The sequence below is a fragment of the Sceloporus undulatus genome, chromosome 2 (assembly GCF_019175285.1).
Source record: "Sceloporus undulatus isolate JIND9_A2432 ecotype Alabama chromosome 2, SceUnd_v1.1, whole genome shotgun sequence".
In the NCBI taxonomy this organism is placed as follows: Eukaryota; Metazoa; Chordata; class Lepidosauria; order Squamata; family Phrynosomatidae; genus Sceloporus; species Sceloporus undulatus.
Window position 1 is genome coordinate 74,302,844 of NC_056523.1, and position 17,019 is coordinate 74,319,862.

The 17,019-nt window shown below is 41.8% G+C and overlaps 2 protein-coding genes across 9 annotated transcripts in view; one reads left to right on the forward strand and one right to left on the reverse strand.

Annotated features, from left to right (window-relative positions):
* Positions 1-17,019, forward strand: part of C2H3orf18 (chromosome 2 C3orf18 homolog) — a 504,125-nt gene that overhangs the window by 439,658 nt on the left and 47,448 nt on the right. The gene's annotated exons all lie outside the window — the stretch shown is intronic.
* The window catches only part of HEMK1 (HemK methyltransferase family member 1), a 61,209-nt gene that overhangs the window by 20,317 nt on the left and 23,873 nt on the right, over positions 1-17,019 (reverse strand). For 5 of the 7 annotated variants that reach the window (XM_042448823.1, XM_042448822.1, XM_042448820.1 and 2 more), the window contains 2 exons: positions 12,336-12,497; positions 10,870-10,934 (listed from right to left, as the gene is read on the reverse strand). In XM_042448823.1, coding sequence (XP_042304757.1) covers positions 10,870-10,934; positions 12,336-12,497 — 227 coding nt within the window. Of the gene's footprint in view, positions 1-7,804; positions 10,622-10,869; positions 10,935-12,335; positions 12,498-17,019 lie in introns of those variants that run through there. The other 2 variants (XR_006101862.1, XM_042448825.1) reach the window with 2 other exon arrangements.

Here is a 17,019-nt window from a genome sequence, read left to right on the forward strand (position 1 = left end):
CAGCCTGGGATGGCATTTAGGTAATAACTGGAGGTGGTGTCAAGTCTCATGGCCATGCATACATAATTATCATTCAGTACCAGGGATCTGAAGCACAAAGCAAATCCTGACAAGGGGCAAAACTGGGAGGGAGAAAGAAAGACAGAAAAGAAAATGCACTAGTCTTTAATGAGAGGCCTTTGGGAGATACAGGTGTGGTGTTCATTAGCAGAAAATGGTTCTATCAAGTGTTGCCTATAGGGATGCACTAACATGATAACACACAGCTTTAAAAGGAGGGCGAGCTCACAGTCAGCTTAGATTAGAAGATAACATGGCTTAACATGATGGCTTCACGGAAAACAGCTGCAGGGAGATGGGTCTTGGCAGCTTCTCAAGGTTATAACATGAAATTAAAAGGTGAATTTGCAAAGGTGGATGTTTGCTTCCCACCAGCAGCTCCTAATCAGATTCTGTTGTGCCAGCAGCTAAGGAGAGAGTTTGCCCAACTGCAACATGCAAGCAATGTGAAAATTCAGGTGGTTGATCCTCATAGGCCAGCAATCGGTATGGAAAAAGCCACATGGGAGAACAGGCTGAGTCTGCTCTGCTCCAATTACCTCACCTCTTTATGTATATCTCCTTTACATCTATTTATTTTAATTTCTTCCTTAGACTTTTAACCAAGATAAATAAGGCAAGGTAACAGGGCAAGTTTATTTAGAATTGTTTTTAGGATGCTTGTAGGAGTTTTACAGAGTTTTTAAAAATGTCTTTTAAAATGTTTTAGCTTTGTATTGTTTTAATTGGTTTTTATTTGTTCATCACTCTGGGAACTGGGAGGTGATGCGGAAATACTTAAATAAATAAATATGTAAAATAATTCAATGCCAAAACATTAATTTAAAATAAGGACTTATTACACCATTTCGGAATCATGGAAGCAGACCTATTCCTTTAGTCTTTGGTTGTGTACATGATTTCCTGACACCTACTCATAAACAGTATACATACAAAGTATACCAAGCCATACAAAGAGGAATACTGAGTTTAAAAAACAACAACAAAAAGCCCCATGAACATAACAGTAGGCTGCAATTCTTCACAGTACAATAATAAGTTTCCCAGTAATGACAGTGTGGGGAAGTCAGCCACTTTCCCTCTTCCTGAGGAATGAGAATCTTTTTCTTCTCCTGCATCAGGCAATGAGGAACCTACACCCATTAACCATTACAGCATTTGATATTATTGCCAATGCTCATATTTTCTAGGCAACACTGATGAATAAGTGAAGGACTGTGAAATTAAAAGGGACAATGCCTCAGTCATACAACTTATGTTTGAGATACAAAAGAGTCTTGGCTCAGTCCCTGGAATTACTAGTTAAATCAACTTCAAATAACAGGCCTGGGAAGACTTCTGCCGGAGACAAAGTTGTTACTACCGTTAGTCCTGTGTCACATTTTATGCTGATGTGAATGATGACACTGTGGTAGCGGTACAAAAATATATCTGTACAAAGCCCTTACACTTCTACAGATTTGAATTGCTTGTTTGCAGTTCCTGCTATCCTGACTTAATACTGCTCTACTGGAGGTGGGGATGAAGGAGTTAGGTGGTGTGCAGGCTTTACTATTTGCCAGCAAGCTCTGGCAAGAGACTTTCACTCCAGACCTAGGTGTGGACAGTTTGCATGACTACAGTACTTGGGGCAAAATGGATGATGTCCAGCTGTCTCCTGACTCCACTGGGTTCTTTGCCATGGGCAAGAGACAGTATCATTTATTATTGAGGCAGAGCAGATGTTTGCCATCTTTTCTTTCTCCAAACCCTGCAAATATTTGCCTCTTACTAAATAGTTTTGAACTCTTTTGCAAATGATCACTGAAAAGGGAAGAGAATTTTGTTTTTGAAGTGCAAAATATTTTTGACATGCACTCCACTTATTCAATTCAGAACTAGGCAAAGTATAGGAAACCCAAGCCTAGGTATGGAATTATGTGAGCCAGTTCTGGATGGGGTCACAGTTTCCCTGAAAGACTCTGTCCGCAGCTTGGGGGTGTTCCTTGACTCGTCGCTTCACCTGACAGCTCAGGTGGATGTGACAGTCAGGAGCACTTCTTATCAGCTTCGGCTGATACGCCAGCTGCGCCCCTTCCTGGAGCAGGGAGGCCTTGAAACAGTAGTACATGTGCTGGTCACCTCTCAATTGGACTTCTTTAATGCACTTTACATGGGGCTACCCTCGTGCCAAGTTCGAAAACTTCAGCTTGTACAAAATATGGCAGCCAGGTTAATTACAGGTACTTCTCATAATGATCGCATAACAATGGTTTTGAAATCCCTTCACTGGCTGCCAATTAGTTTCCGGGCAAGGCACAAGGTGTTGGTGATTATGTTTAAAGCCCTAAAGAAGGGAGTGCCTTCTTCTGTACTGTCCGTTCCGCACTCTAAGGTCCTTGGGGAAGAATCTACTTCAGCCAATAAAATCTAGGCTAACTTCAGTCACCCACAGGGCCTTTTCCATTGCAGCTCCGAAGCTATGGAATGACCTGCCGAAGGAGATCCGCGACATTTCTACTCTTACAGCCTTTAAGAAGACGCTTGGATCTCTTCTGGCAGACCTTCCCTACCTAGTTCCTCTCCCTGTTTACTGTGACTTACGTCACTCTGTCCACCAATTCTTCTCTTAAATTAATGAGAAGAATTAAATTAAAATTAATAAAAATTATATTCTTGCCTCAAGAAGAGGAGCCCTCCCTCCGTCCCAACTGTCAACGTCAGACCTGGGAGGGAGTGAAAAAGACAGGCCCAATTTCCATCAGGCGTAACTGTGAATTACTGTAACTAACGTCACTCTCTTTTATTTAATTTTTGTATTTTATTTAATTTTTGTATTTTATTTTATTATATTCTCTACATTTTTATTGTTGTAACCTGCCCGGATTCCTTGTGATTGGGTGGGCTATAAATAAATTATTATTATTATTATTATTATTATTATTATTATTTACACATCAATGAGCTAAATGGATCAAGTATCTAACTCAGGATAGAGCAGATTTATGTACCCAACTGCAAACTTTTTTCTACCATAATATCCCTACCTTAGCTAATACAACTGATAAAAGAAGTTCATATGGTGGCTTCAGGCCTTTTGCATTGCCATAGTTATCCTTCATGTTTCCTTCCACTTTCAGGAGAGTTAACTAAATCTATGAACCAGATATCGCGCTCTTCTCCTGAAATGTGTGATCCTGCATATGTACTACACCAATGATTATTTACCAGTCTTACAACAGAGTGTTTTGGTTATTTGCAACAGCTCAGATGGGTCTCAGCACTGCAGAAAGGGCAAGAAAGAAATGTTCCCACCAACCAGAAGAGAAGGCACACACACACACACACACAGAGGTAGTACTTATAGGCTCAAAGAAAGTCATATACAAGTAGACTTCCACCGCTTGAAAATATTTAAAGAGGGAGGAAAAAGCAAACCTAGATTTTTGCTATGTTATAGGGAAGCCATTTTACCACCCCAGTGTCAATAATGGGATTGAGCATCCATGAATTTAGGTATCCATGGGGTGTGTGTGTGTGTCTGGAACCAAACTCCAGTGAATTCTACAGGCCCACTGTATGTACATCTGCTCCTCACTCAGTTACACTTACTGACTTGTGATGCCGTCAATAAATCAAGTTGTCCAAGAGAATTTGGGAAGACCATATACATCTGTTTAAAATTAAAATTATTGCATCTGACCAGACTTTTTCATTAACGTATGATAAATGATTTTAATGAGACCTTATATTATACTACTTTGTCAAAGTCAGAGATTGGAAGGTTGCTTTTCAAAGGCAATTAATCACTGATGTTCATTATAATGCCTAAGAAACAATGTGCTGTTGTTAAATGGTTAGCAACATTAAAATGATAACACTGCATTACTCTTCCATTGCTGTTGCTTTTTAAATATTGAATCACAGCATCACAGAGTTGGAAGAGACCACAAGGGCCATCCAGTCCAACCCCCTGCCATGCAGAAAGTCTCAATCGAAGCATATCTGACAGATGGCCATCCAGCCTCTCCTTAAAGACCTCCAAGGAAGGAGATGCCACTACACTCCGAGGGAGTGTGTTCCACTGTCAAACAGCCCTTATTGTCAGGAAGTTCCTCCTAATGTTCAGGTGGAATCTCTTTTCCTGTAGCTTGCATCCATTGTTCCGGGTCCTGTTCTCTGGAGCAGCAGAAAACAAGCTTTGCTCCCTCCTCAATATGACACCCCTTCAAATATTTAAACAGGGCTATCATATCACCTCTTAACCTTCTCTTCTCCAGGCTATACATCCCCAGCTCCCTAAGTCATTTCTTATAGGGTATGGTTTCCAGACCCTTTCCCATTTTAGTTGCCCTCCTTTGGACACGCTCCAGCTTCTCAACATCCTTTTTGAATTGTGGTGCCCAAAACTGGACACAGTATTCCAGGTAGGGCCTGACCAAAGCTGAAAACAGTGGCACTATGACGTTCCTTGATCTACACACGATATATCTATTGATTCAGCCTAAAATCGCATTGGCCTTTTTAGCTGCTGCATCACACTGTTGACTCATGTTCAACTTGTGGTCTACTTGGACCCCCAGATCCCTTTCACATGTAGTCTCGTTAAGCCAGGTGTTCCCCATCCTATATCTGTGCATTTCATTTTTCTGCCCTAAGTGTACTGAATTTCTTAAATTTCTCTGTACTGAATTTCATTTTGTTAGGTTTGACCCAGGTTTGTAGTCTATTAAGTTCATTTTTTAATTTTGAGCCTGTCCTCTCGGGTATTAGCTACTCCTTCTAATTTGGTGTCATCTGCAAATTTGATAAGTATGCCCCCGATTCTGTCATCCAAGTCATTGATAAAGATGTTGAACAGCACTGGGCCCAGGACAGAGCCCTGTGGGACCTCACTGGTCACTTCTCTCCAGGATGAAAAGGAGCCATTGTTGAGCACCCTTTGGGTTTGGCCAATCAACCAGTTCCAAATCCATGTAACAGTTACTTTGTCTAGCGCACATTTTACAAACTTGTTTGCAAGAATGTCATGGGGAACCTTGTCAAAGGCCTTACTGAAATCAAGATATACTATATCCACAGCATTCCCTACATCTACCAATTTTATTTAAAAAAAGAAAAAGAGATTAGATTAGTCTAACATAATAATAATAATAATAATAATAATAATAATAATAATAATAATTTTTATTTGTTTCCCCACCTGTCCTGACAGATTGATGCAGGATTACAGTCAAAATATGCAATTCAACAATGCAACAATAATTCTAATAACAATTATTTAAAATTGTAATATAAAACATGTGCTATCTAAGAACATTTAATACAATGTAAAAATCTCATTAACATCCTGAAATAGACTTCTATTCAAGAGGTGGAATTCTTTATAGAAGATCAGGGGGGTATGCTTGCCGGAAGAGGTAAGTTTTCAATACCTTCTTAAAGGCATCCAAGGTAGAAATGAGTTGGAGCTCTTCCAGATGATTATTCCAAAGCGTAGGGGCCATAGTCGTATATGCTCTTTGGTGAGTAGTTGTTAATCTCACCTTGGGATGCTCAAGTAAATTCTTCCCGGTTGTTCTGAGAGTGCAGGGCGGATTATATAGGGAGAAGCGTTCCCTCAAGTAACTCAGGCCCAAGCCATGTAGGGCTTTAAAGGTAATAACCAACACTTTGTATTGGGCCCGGAAGCTGATTGGCAGCCAGTGTAGAGATTTTAGTACAGGTGTTATGTGGTCTGACCTTGAGGTCCCAGTGACCACTCTGGCTGCTGTGTTTTGGACTAGTTGAAGCTTCTGAACTTGGTACAAAGGTAGCCCCATGTAGAGTGCATTACAGAAATCTAAGCGAGAGATTACCAGTGTGTGTACTACAGTTTCAAGGTCCTTTCGATCCAGGTAGGGACGCAGTTGGCGTATCAGCTGAAGATGATACCAAGCACTCCTGGCCATCGCATCTACTTGAGATGATAACCGTAGAGATGAATCCAGGAGTACTCCCAAACTGCGAACTTTGTCCTTTAGGGTAAGTGTGACCCCATCCAGGACTGGATGGCAAATCTCCCTGCCTGGACTTGGGGTACCTATCACGAGTACCTCTGTTTTCTCTGGATTCAGCTAAAGTTTGTTTTCCCTCATCCAGCCCATTACTAACCCCAGGCAGGTATCCAGAGGAGAGATGCCTTCCTTAGTCACTGTATCAGTCGGAGACATGGAGAGGTAGATCTGGGTGTCAGCAGCGTACTGATAACGCCATGCTCCATGTTCCCAGATGACCTGTCCCAGCGGCTTCATGTAAATGTTAAACAGCATGGGGGACAGGATGGCGCCCTGAGGGACACCAGATGTCAGCTCTCTTTTACGAGAGCAACTGTTTCCCAGCCTCACCATCTGGAATCTTCCCGAGAGGTAGGATCAGAGCCACTGGAGCATGACTTGTTTCTCTGAAACTCATGTTGACTTCTTTATAGAATCATAGAGTTGGAAGAGACCACAAGGGCCATCCAGTCCAACCCCCTGCCATGCAGGAAATCTAAATCAAAGGATCCCCAACAGTTGGCCATCCAGCCTCTGTCTGAAGACCTCTAAGGAAGGAGACTCCTCTACACTCCGAGGGAGTTTGTTCCACTGTCAAACAGCCCTTACTGTCAGGAAGTTCCTCCTAATGTTGAGGTGGAATCTCTTTTCCTGCAGTTTGCATCCATTGTTCCACATTCTAGTCTCTGGAGCAGCACAAAACAAGTTTGCTCCCATTGTGGAATTGCCTTCTAGATGTTCACAGACTCTCTGTTTAATGATCTGCTCTAGAATCTTTCCTGGTATTGCTGTCAGACTAACTGGATGATAATTGTTGGGATCCTCTTTTTCCCCCTTTTGAAGATGGGGACAATGTTTGCCCTCTTCCAGTCTGTTGGGACTTCTCCTGTTCTCCAGGAGTTCTCAAAGATTATTGCCAATGGCTCTGAGATCACATTTGCCAGTTCTTTTAATACTCTTGGATGTAGTTTATCTGGTCCTGGAGACTTATATTCATTTAGATTAACCAGATATTCCTGTGCTACCTCTTTACTTATTTTGTGTTTAAATTCCCCATTCTGCCCTCTGCTCCGTTTTCCTCAGGTTGAGCACCCTTTGCCTTTTCTGAGAAGACTGAAGCAAGGAAGCTGTTGAATAATTCTGCCTTTTCTCTGTCCCCTGTTAGCATTCTGTCATGTTCTCCACACAGTGGCCCTACCATTTCCTCCTTCTTCCTTTTAAAACTTAGCTCAGTTGAAAGTTCCTTAGTCATCCATCCTGGTTTCTTGAGACACCTCCCATTTTTCTTCCTCATTGGAACTGTTTTAAATTGTACCTTCAGTATTTCCCTTTTGAGAAACACCCATCTGCCCTGAACTCCCTTCTCTTTTAGTATTCCTGCCAATGGGATCACCCTCAGTATTTCTCAGCTCTCTTAAAGTCTAGAAAGTGTGTCTGACTATGCCTGGCTTCTCCTTTCCACTGTATAACAAACTCCAGAAGAACATGATCACTCCCACCTTAGGATCCCACCACTTGCTCCCCATTAACTGGGTCATCCCTGTTGGTTAGGATCGGATCTAAAATAGCTGACCCCTTTGTTGCCTCTTCCACATTTTGGAAACTGTCTTTGAGGCAAGTGAGGAATTTGCTAGGCCTTGAGGATTTTGCTGAGTTTGACAACAAATATCAGGATAGTTGAAGTACCCTTCACTACTACATCTCTTCTTTCTGAGTGTGTGGTCATTTGTTCTAGAAAGGCATCATCTGACTGGGGGGTCTGTAGCAGACTCCCACAGTAACATCCCTGTTGTTTCCCTCTCCTTTAATTTTTATCCAGATGCTCTCCATCTGGCTTCCAGGATTGATGCCCTGGATCTCTGGTGTCTACATCTCGATAATGCTATCCCTCCTCCTTTCCTGTTTGGCCTATTTCCCTTAAAAAGGTTATACCCTTCTATTCCTACATTCCAATCATGAGACTCATCCCACCAGGTTTCAGTGATGCCTATTATATATTTGCTTTGTTGTGCTAGGAGTTCAAGTTCATCTTGCTTATTTCCCATGCTCTGTGCATCAGTGTAAAGACATCTAAGACTATGGGTCCTCCTTACTTGCTGCCTGTGCAAGTTTTTTTTTCCGCCTCCCACTGTTGGGCCTTGCACTGTTTGCCTTGTTCTCTCTGACAGTTTGACTATCTTCTCCAGCCTTTTTGCCTTCCAGAATACTGTCTCCCTCCCCCACATAACTCAGTTTAAAGCCTTCCTGATCAAAATCTTTGAGACTATTGGCAAAATTGTTTCTGCCAACTAGAGATGCAACCCATCAGTTGCAAGAAGTCCCTCCTCATGGAACCGCAGACTATGATCCCAGAATCCAAATTGTTCTTGGTGGCACCATCTGCAGAGCCAGTTGTTTATATCAACTGGGAGAAGAGATGAGATGACAGCCCGTGCACCCAGCTATTTCAGCTTCTTACCCAGAGCCTCATAATCCCTTCTGATATTCTGAAGGCTGTGCCTTGCAGTATCATTGGTTCCCAAGTGGACCAAAAGGAAGGGGTAATGGTCAGTAGGCTTGAAAAGTTTTGTCAGCCTCTCTGTCACATCACAGATCTTTGCCCCAGGGAGACAACACTCCTCCAGAGATATCTTGTCAGGCCCACAAACCACTGCTTCTGTACCCTTCAGCAAGGAGTCCCCCCCCCACCACATGCATCCTCTAAGGTTTAGCAGCGACTATTCCCTGTGGTGGTATTCTATACTTTGAAGTTGTCCCAATAAAGATATACTGCTTGTGGATTCTGGATTTTGTTGTATTTTGCTGCATGGCCAACATGGCTACCCCTGCGTATGTTTCCTGGATTTGAAGATACCCAATTTAGCTGCAAGAGGGGAACCTTAAAGCTAAAGGGAGCCAAATGATTGGGACTTAACTGTTTAAGGTTTTCTACCTCCAACAAAGATAAAACTCTTTCACTGGCCTACAACTGACATGTTTTACCTATACAGCACCTAAAAGTTTTTTTCCAGATGTAACAGTACAGAGACTGAGAAATTCAGTGATTTCTTGCCTAAGAAAGGAGCAGTTAGACTCACACAGGGCAGGGACAGTTGGGAAGTTACATTTTTGTTGCTAATGGAGTTGAAATGTTATTACCTGTCTTTTAACAACTTTTGTCTCTAATCCTCACTTGGCCAGGAAGGAGAGTGGCTTCTGCCTGCACTGAAATACCTAAGTATCTGTACTCTCTTAACTGACAACAGTGGACGATTAGAGACAGAATGTAGGCCTGTGACTCTAACATCTTCACTCTTTCTCTCCTGTATGATTTTTAACATTTTTGCCTGATGAATAAGCTAGCGAAGTTTCAAAAACTTGCACAATGTATTTAATGTTTTGGAGTTGGCCCAATAAAGGTATCACTGCTTGTACCTTCTGGATTTTGTTGTATGTTGATTCATGGCCAACATGGCTACCCTTGAATATACTGCCTGATAATTGCCATATAGCATATACCCCAAAGACACCAGATCTGATCTTGGAAGCTAAGCAAGGTGAATCCTGGTTGGGAGACCACCAAAAATACCAGGTGCTATAGGCTATTTTTCAGAGGAAGGAACTGGCAAAACTACCTCTGACTATTCCTTGCCTAAGAAATTCATGGGGTCACCATAAGCATAAAGGTAACCTGAGTACTACATACATACATCTAATGTTGAGCTGCATTAATTATTAAAATTTCAAGGACTGAGCTCAATTAAGAAACTGCATAAAATATTTTCTGAAAAAATCTCCCAAAGGCTTCATTTTTTGAGAAAAAGTTTTCTCCTCTTTTTGATTGCATTCATAAAGCACAATCTTAGGATACAGCCACTAGTACTTGTAGAGAAAAAGAATCAGGCCTAAAAGGTAAAAGAAAAGCAGTACAGGTCAAGACTCCTTTCTCTGGAAATCCAAAATACTTCAAAATCCAAATTTGTCCACATGGGTGGCTGAAGTAGTGACACCTTTGCTTTCTGGTAGTTCACTTTCTTTGTTTCATGCACAAAATTATTAAAAATATTATGTATAAAATTACTTTCAAGGCTATGTTTTATAAAGTGTATATGAAACATAAATGATTTCATGTCTAGACTTGGGCCACATCTCCAAGTTGTCTCCTTATTATGTATATGTAAATTTTCCAAAACACTTCTGGACTCAAGCATTTCGGATAAGGGAGACTCAAGGGGTATGTGTATTTCAAAGCTATGTGGCAATTGACCATACTTTGACAAACAGTTAAATGTGTTTACTGATTAAAGAGTTTGCATGTTTAAACCTAGGTGCCTTAATTTGCAATTCCTAGGCTTTCTGGCACATAAGTGAAAGTTTAAGTGCCCTAATTCTTCCCTAAAACAGAAGATTTTTTTAAAGCATTGTTTTAATTAACTCACTGTATTCTGTATTTGGATTCAGCCATATGATAAATCAAATGCTAGGTAAGATAAGCTGGTTACTTATTAAAGCAAATATATATGTGCTGGTCTCATGGGCAGCCTCCAGAGCCCTTTGCAGTGGGAAACCTGATGAACAAAGAAATAAATTGTAACAAACATCATGCTACAATATAAAGTGCTCCTATTCAGGATTTCAGATACTCCATTCTATCTAATCTTCCCCAGCCTTTCCAAGAATCAGTCAGCATTCTATACCCACCAAGCAGGCTCAATCCTAAACATGGGTCATTGCATTTTTTTCTGTTTTGATTATATAAAGTGCCAGCTCAGTGAAGCGGTGTTCAACATTAGCATACAGGATGTGCAATTTTTACCTCTCTGCATTTTCCTTGGTGAGATTCACAGCAGCTTCTGATTTATCAACAGCAATGACCTTGCTCTGAGGATAGGAGAGGGGGAAAAAGCACAACAGAAGCCAACATGAAACATTTCTCAGGTAAAAATGAATGTCCTTGATGAAAAGAGCAGCTGTGGGGAGCTAGATCATTGTTCTGGAAAACATACTAAATTTATAATAGTTGTATGACAAAAGGGCTTAAAAACTGAGAACATATGACCATTTTACTGTGTGTTACATTTCTATATTTTCTGCTCATTCATATTATGTGGGATATATGTTACACGTTCTGAAAAGAGCAACCTTGTTCTAAGAAAATTAAAAAAGCCTGACCAGATGAGACCAAAGTTCAACATACTCTTGAATCCTGTTTTCCAAAGAGCTCAAAAAGTTAGCTTTTGTACTAAAACTCTAGAGTCCCCTCATCATAGCAAGGGGCTTTGGGGAGTTGTAGCCCTCCCAATAACTCTTCTCACAGTGGCAGTCCAAATGCCCATGGGAAATTGAAAATCAGAAAAATAAAGGCAACAATGCTATGCTGCTTCTGACATTGGAGGCCATCATGAGGCAACGCTATTGATAGTTTTAACCCTTTAAAATAACTGAGTTGGTGGCTATTGTGACATCCTGTGGCAACAAATTTTACCGTTTATATATCTGGTGTTTTTTCCTCTGTCCTGAATCCTGTATCATTCAGATTCATAGAATCATAGAGCTGGAAGAGACCACAAGGGCCATCCAGTCCAACCCCCCTGCCATGCAGGAAATCTAAATAAAAGCATCCCCGACAGATGGCCATCCAGCCTCTGTTTATAAACCTCCAAGGAGGGAGATTTCACTACACTTCGAGGGAGTGTGTTCCACTGTCAAACAGCCCTTACTGTCAGGAAGTTCCTCCTAATGTTGAGGTGGAATCTCTTTTCCTGCAGTTTGTATCCATTGTTCTGGGTTCTATTCTCTGGAGCAGCAGAAAACAAGCTTGCTCCCTCCTCAATATGACATCCCTTCAAGTATTTAAACAGGGCTAGTATTATCAGAAACCTTTCCCTTTCTGCATGCCATGCGTTATTTTATCCAGCTCTATCATGACCTCCCTTACACTTCCCAGCACTGGCCTTTTAATCACTAGGCCAGTCTTTCCACATCCCATAATTTTTTTGCAATTCCACCAGGAACAATTAGTTCCCAATTTAAGTGCCCTTTGGACAATTGAAAACTAGTGAGGATTACCTCAAAACTAGGATACAATCTGGTTTTCCTTTTTGTTTATTTAAGCATCTCACTCTTCTCACAACATCCCACTTTTCTCCCAAAACAGGATCCAAGGAAGCCTCAGAATGTTATGAGGTTTTGTAAGCAGTGGCTCTTCCTTCTACTTGTTTTCAGTAGTCCAAGTGAAAAGGGGATCCACACATTATTTTTATGAACAAATGTGTCACTCACATGAGGTAGTTTTTTCAGAAGACTGAGAGCAATTGCCCCTGAGCCACAGCCAATCTCCAGGATCACAAGGCCACTGGTTTCTGGGGACAGCCTGGGCTCTTTGCAGATTGCAGAGAGCAATCTCTTCCTGCATTCTTCATCCACAACAAGGGAGACCAATTCCTAGCAGGGAAAATCAATTACTGTGATCATTCCACCCTGTTATTCAGTATACAGGGAGCACAAAACCTGGACACCTGTTATCCTCTGCCAGCACCATTTCATCCATAACACAAGTTGTGAATTTCCCTTGTGTTCAGAACTTGCACATTATTCGGAAAATGGAAGATCCTGGAATTGCGTATCAGACATGTACAGAAAAATAAGCTTAAAGTACTAAGGCGGGTTACACACCGCCATTATAGTACCCGCGGAGCGTGTACTAGGGTTAGGGAGGTGTGGTGCTTCTGCACCTCCCTAACCCTAACACGCGCTCTGCGCGTAAAAAATGACGGTGGCCGTTCCAGACGGCCACCGCCATCGCCATTTTTAGGTAGCAGACGCTGTGCTTCCACACGTGTCGCAGCGGCTATGATGTCACGAGTGCGCCAGCGGCGCTTCGCGGCATCATAGCCGAGCCGCGAGAAGGAGCTCCATTTTGGAGCTCCTGTTTTGCTGCGCGAGGGAGTCGCGCGGTTTGCACGCAGCGGCTCCCTCATGCAGCAAAGAGCAGCGCCGGCAGACCGCCATATTTTGGCGGTCTGTAAAGAGCCTAAGACTTCCTGTTCCATCCACACTGCCATTCTGTGCAAAGCATTATTTTGACTGCTCCCTTTATAAGATCGGACATACATGTCCAGCAAAAAGAAACCATATGGAACTGTCTGGCTGTGGCAAAATCAACCCATTCCCCCTATTTTGGCAAAATAAATAAATAAAGGGGAAAAAAGAAAAATCTAACTGCATTTAGAAAACTAGCAAGGATGCCACTTTGTAAGGTTGTTGTGTTGAAGGACAGATACTCCCCTTCACAATTTAGAAATGCTAGTAGTTTTTAAGGCAACACTTTTGCTCCAACTTGACATCGTGCATTGTACAAATTAGTGAGTTTAACAGAATGCAAGGCTCAAATCTTTCACACTAGCCTTCCACATTTATAGAGTTTTCCAATATAGGGCAATTTTGAGATAGCTCAAAGTTGAATTAGCCACTTTTCCTTTGAAGGAACATAATGCTGACAGCAGCATCATTAAGAGTATCAGTAGATATGTTCTTCAACATCCAGTACAAATATAAGTAACAAGGGAATAAAGACCAAAACATGGGGGATGGGGAGTCAGAGAAGTGAAATTATTGTCTTCTAATAATTTGTCCAGTAGGAAAAGCAGCAACAGAATATGTGTGTGTGTGCGCGCACATGTGGGGGGAATGATGAGAGAAAAGTAAGAAATATACAGTAGATACTGTGCTGAAGATTAAGGTAGTAGTGGGAAAGTTTATAACTACTGCAGTGGAATCTACATTCTAACACGTTTTCCAGTTACGCTGCATATACTGACTTAGACATTATACTGACTCAGACATTAGCAGCATTAACTTCAGTGTTCCAGGTCTGTGCCCCTAAATTGCTCCCAGGTCTCTGCCCCTAGGATCACAGTCTTCATTTAAACTCAAAGTGTTGAAATAAGGAGAGACTTGCCCAGGCACCTGGGCATTTACATACTCTCTACTCTGGCAAACACACAACCAGAAAGTGGGTCACAGAGCAGCAGAGCCTTCCAAAGCTTGGAAAGAAACTCATCCATCTTTCCCAGCTATTCCCCCTCATCAATGCATTTGTGTGACAGAACAGTGAGTTGTTGTGGAAACAGGAGGCTGTAAACAAAATGTAGCACCTGGGGCAGAGAAGTCAGTGCAGGTTTGTTACAGAACATTAATTCTAGAGTAGTGGCTGATATCGGATACACTCATTCTAAAACACACACACACACACACATGATTCTATAAGCTTGCAGGTTGCTCCTTTCCATTCAAAGAGGAATGAAATTTCCCAGTCCATGATCACAAACATTTCAGAATTTATTTTCTTAACATAAAGAACAATGGCTTATATTGGGGGGGGGGGGGGGGGGAGGAGAAAATATCCAGAAAAAAATATTTTCTTGTGAGTCTACATTTTTACAAAGGCACAACAGTACCAATAATAAAAAGGAAAGGCTACATATCATCAGGTTAGGAACATTTCAAAAGTTTTGTATTGAAGAGCAAATCTAGGCACTGAAATTCTTTCCCCAAATCGGATGGCTTAAAATCTATTCCCTTGCTAAAATATCTGGAGGACAACACACTTCTCATCCTTCATAAGGCATGAAGGATGAGAATTGTGTTGGCCTCCAGATATTCTTAGACTGCAGGTTCCAGCAGCTCTAGCCAGCACAGTCAATGCTGAACGATGCTAGGAGTTGCAGTTCTGTAACATCTGAAGGGTAACATGATTCCCACTCTGGCTAATCTTACTGTCAAACCAGGTTACAGTTATAACATCTAACTTTTTATGACCACAAGAATACAGATGTGATGTAAACTGTGGGCTGAAACAGATGGCCATAAAAGGGGCAGCTCTATGCCACCCCTTGGAGTGCTGGATTGAGGCCGCGGCAACCGCACATCGCAGCCCCTATTCGGAGTTTTTCAGGGCCAAAAAAGAGCAGCAAAATGCAGTTCCTTTTTGGGCAGGAAAAGAAGTGCTCTTTTAGCTGCCATGGCTCTTTTCTGCTCCTGCGGGGTGCAGCATCTGGTTGCTCTACTGAAGGAATGCCCCAATGCTGTCCGCTGTCTGGTTGGGCAGGCAGCATGAGGCCAGATTGGGAGCAGTCGGGATGTGAGGCGTGCAGTCGCCATGCCCCCATGCTGCTGGAAAGCTGGATCAAACTGCCAGTCTGTTCAGCTCCTAAGATTTCAGCACAGATAGATTTACCTGATAAGCACCACTTGTGCCAGCATTCCTCCCTGTTGCAAAATGTGCATGAAAATAAATGCAATTATTTATACTCCTCCTTGCATATGTTGTGTACTGTGCTCTCTGTGCCACAGATGCAGCTCATATTAAGGACTTATTCCCACTTCTGTGAAGTTTTCATATTGTGATTCTGATTGCTTCATCTCCTTTGGGTTGTACTTTATACAAATTACCCCAAAAATTAATCTCTCCAAAAACATAATGGTAGCAAAACAACAAATATCCTGTTGTTGAATGGTTAGGAATTTTCACAAGAGTGCAGTTTCAGCACAGTGTGTCCCTGTCCCAGATGAGAACTTCACATTATCTCATAAATTAATGTATGGGCTGAACACAACCCTTTCATTTCACCACTCCTCAATGGTATTGGCTGGCTTGGTCATCTCATTCCTCAACCAGCCACTCTAAAAGGTGCACCTTCAATAAGTCTGATGGTAAGAATTGCTCATGTGGATTTTCTTCAAAACCTGTGGGACGGAAGCCACAGTTCTTCTGGAATATGGTTGATTTTACTAGAAACAATGAAAAATCAACAACCAGTGTTTCTTGGCACTCTAGAATGACCTGAAGGCAAGAAATGGATAGCATATGGGTTTGAAAAAATGTTATGGGAGAATTAGAACATGTTGAATTGTCTCCTTTAATAAGGTCAGGTCAGGATAACCCTGCTTTTTACAGTGAAGGAAAATATGGTTTCAGTGGGTACTGTGTTGCCCATGGAATATTCTTACAGCAGCTGCAGGAAGAACTGAGGTCACACACAAGCAGAATTCCATATCCAGGACTTGCATTTCTTTTGCACTTTTTTTTTTCAAAGAGAGAGAGAAAAAGGAGAGATGGGAATGTGCTGTTGGCAGCAGTGATAACAAAGCTTTTCCTCGAATTTGCAGATGAAGTTTGTACCTATACCTAGAAACCTTATTCAGCAAAAACACCCCTGATCATGGTAGCCTTCTGATATTTTATTACAATGTGCTATGGATATATAGATTTCAGCACTTTGGGAGAATTTTATCACAATTGACTGCAGATATATGTGTCTAACATGAAGACATAAACCAGTAGGTTCCATAGCAATTTCATAGGGAAGGGGCCCATTTTCCATCTTTCCTAATCCATATGTTTAGGATGACCTATAATCCCATTCTGAAAAGATTTCTCATTAGCTAAATTCCAACATCTGGGAGAAAAGGGCAGTGGGAAGGGGAAGGAGAAGACAGAGAGTGAGAGAACAGAGGGAGAGTGTGATAGGAGAGAGAACCACACATCTCCAGATATTGATGAGCTACTAATCTCAACAACAGCAAGGCCACAGGTTCCTCTATGGCGAGGCAAGTATGAACATGGGGGAGAGTTACATTTATAAGTTAGATTTATATCTCACCTTTGCTCATAGCAGCATGCATGACCTTCCTCCTCCTCCTCCTTTTATCCTCACAACAACTCAGTGGCCTAAGTCAGCCTGAGAAGTGTGACTGACCCAAAGCCACATACCAAGTTTTATAGCTCAGTGGGGCCCTGAATCTGGATCTCTGAACTCTTAGTCAAACAGTCTCTCCATTGTGCTACAATGGCACTTGGTGTCAGAGTGCGAGACCAGAATCCTGGACAATCAACCAGTCAGCTTGATTGATAAATCAACAGCACTTTATTGATAGTTCCAGAATCAACAATTCTACATCACTC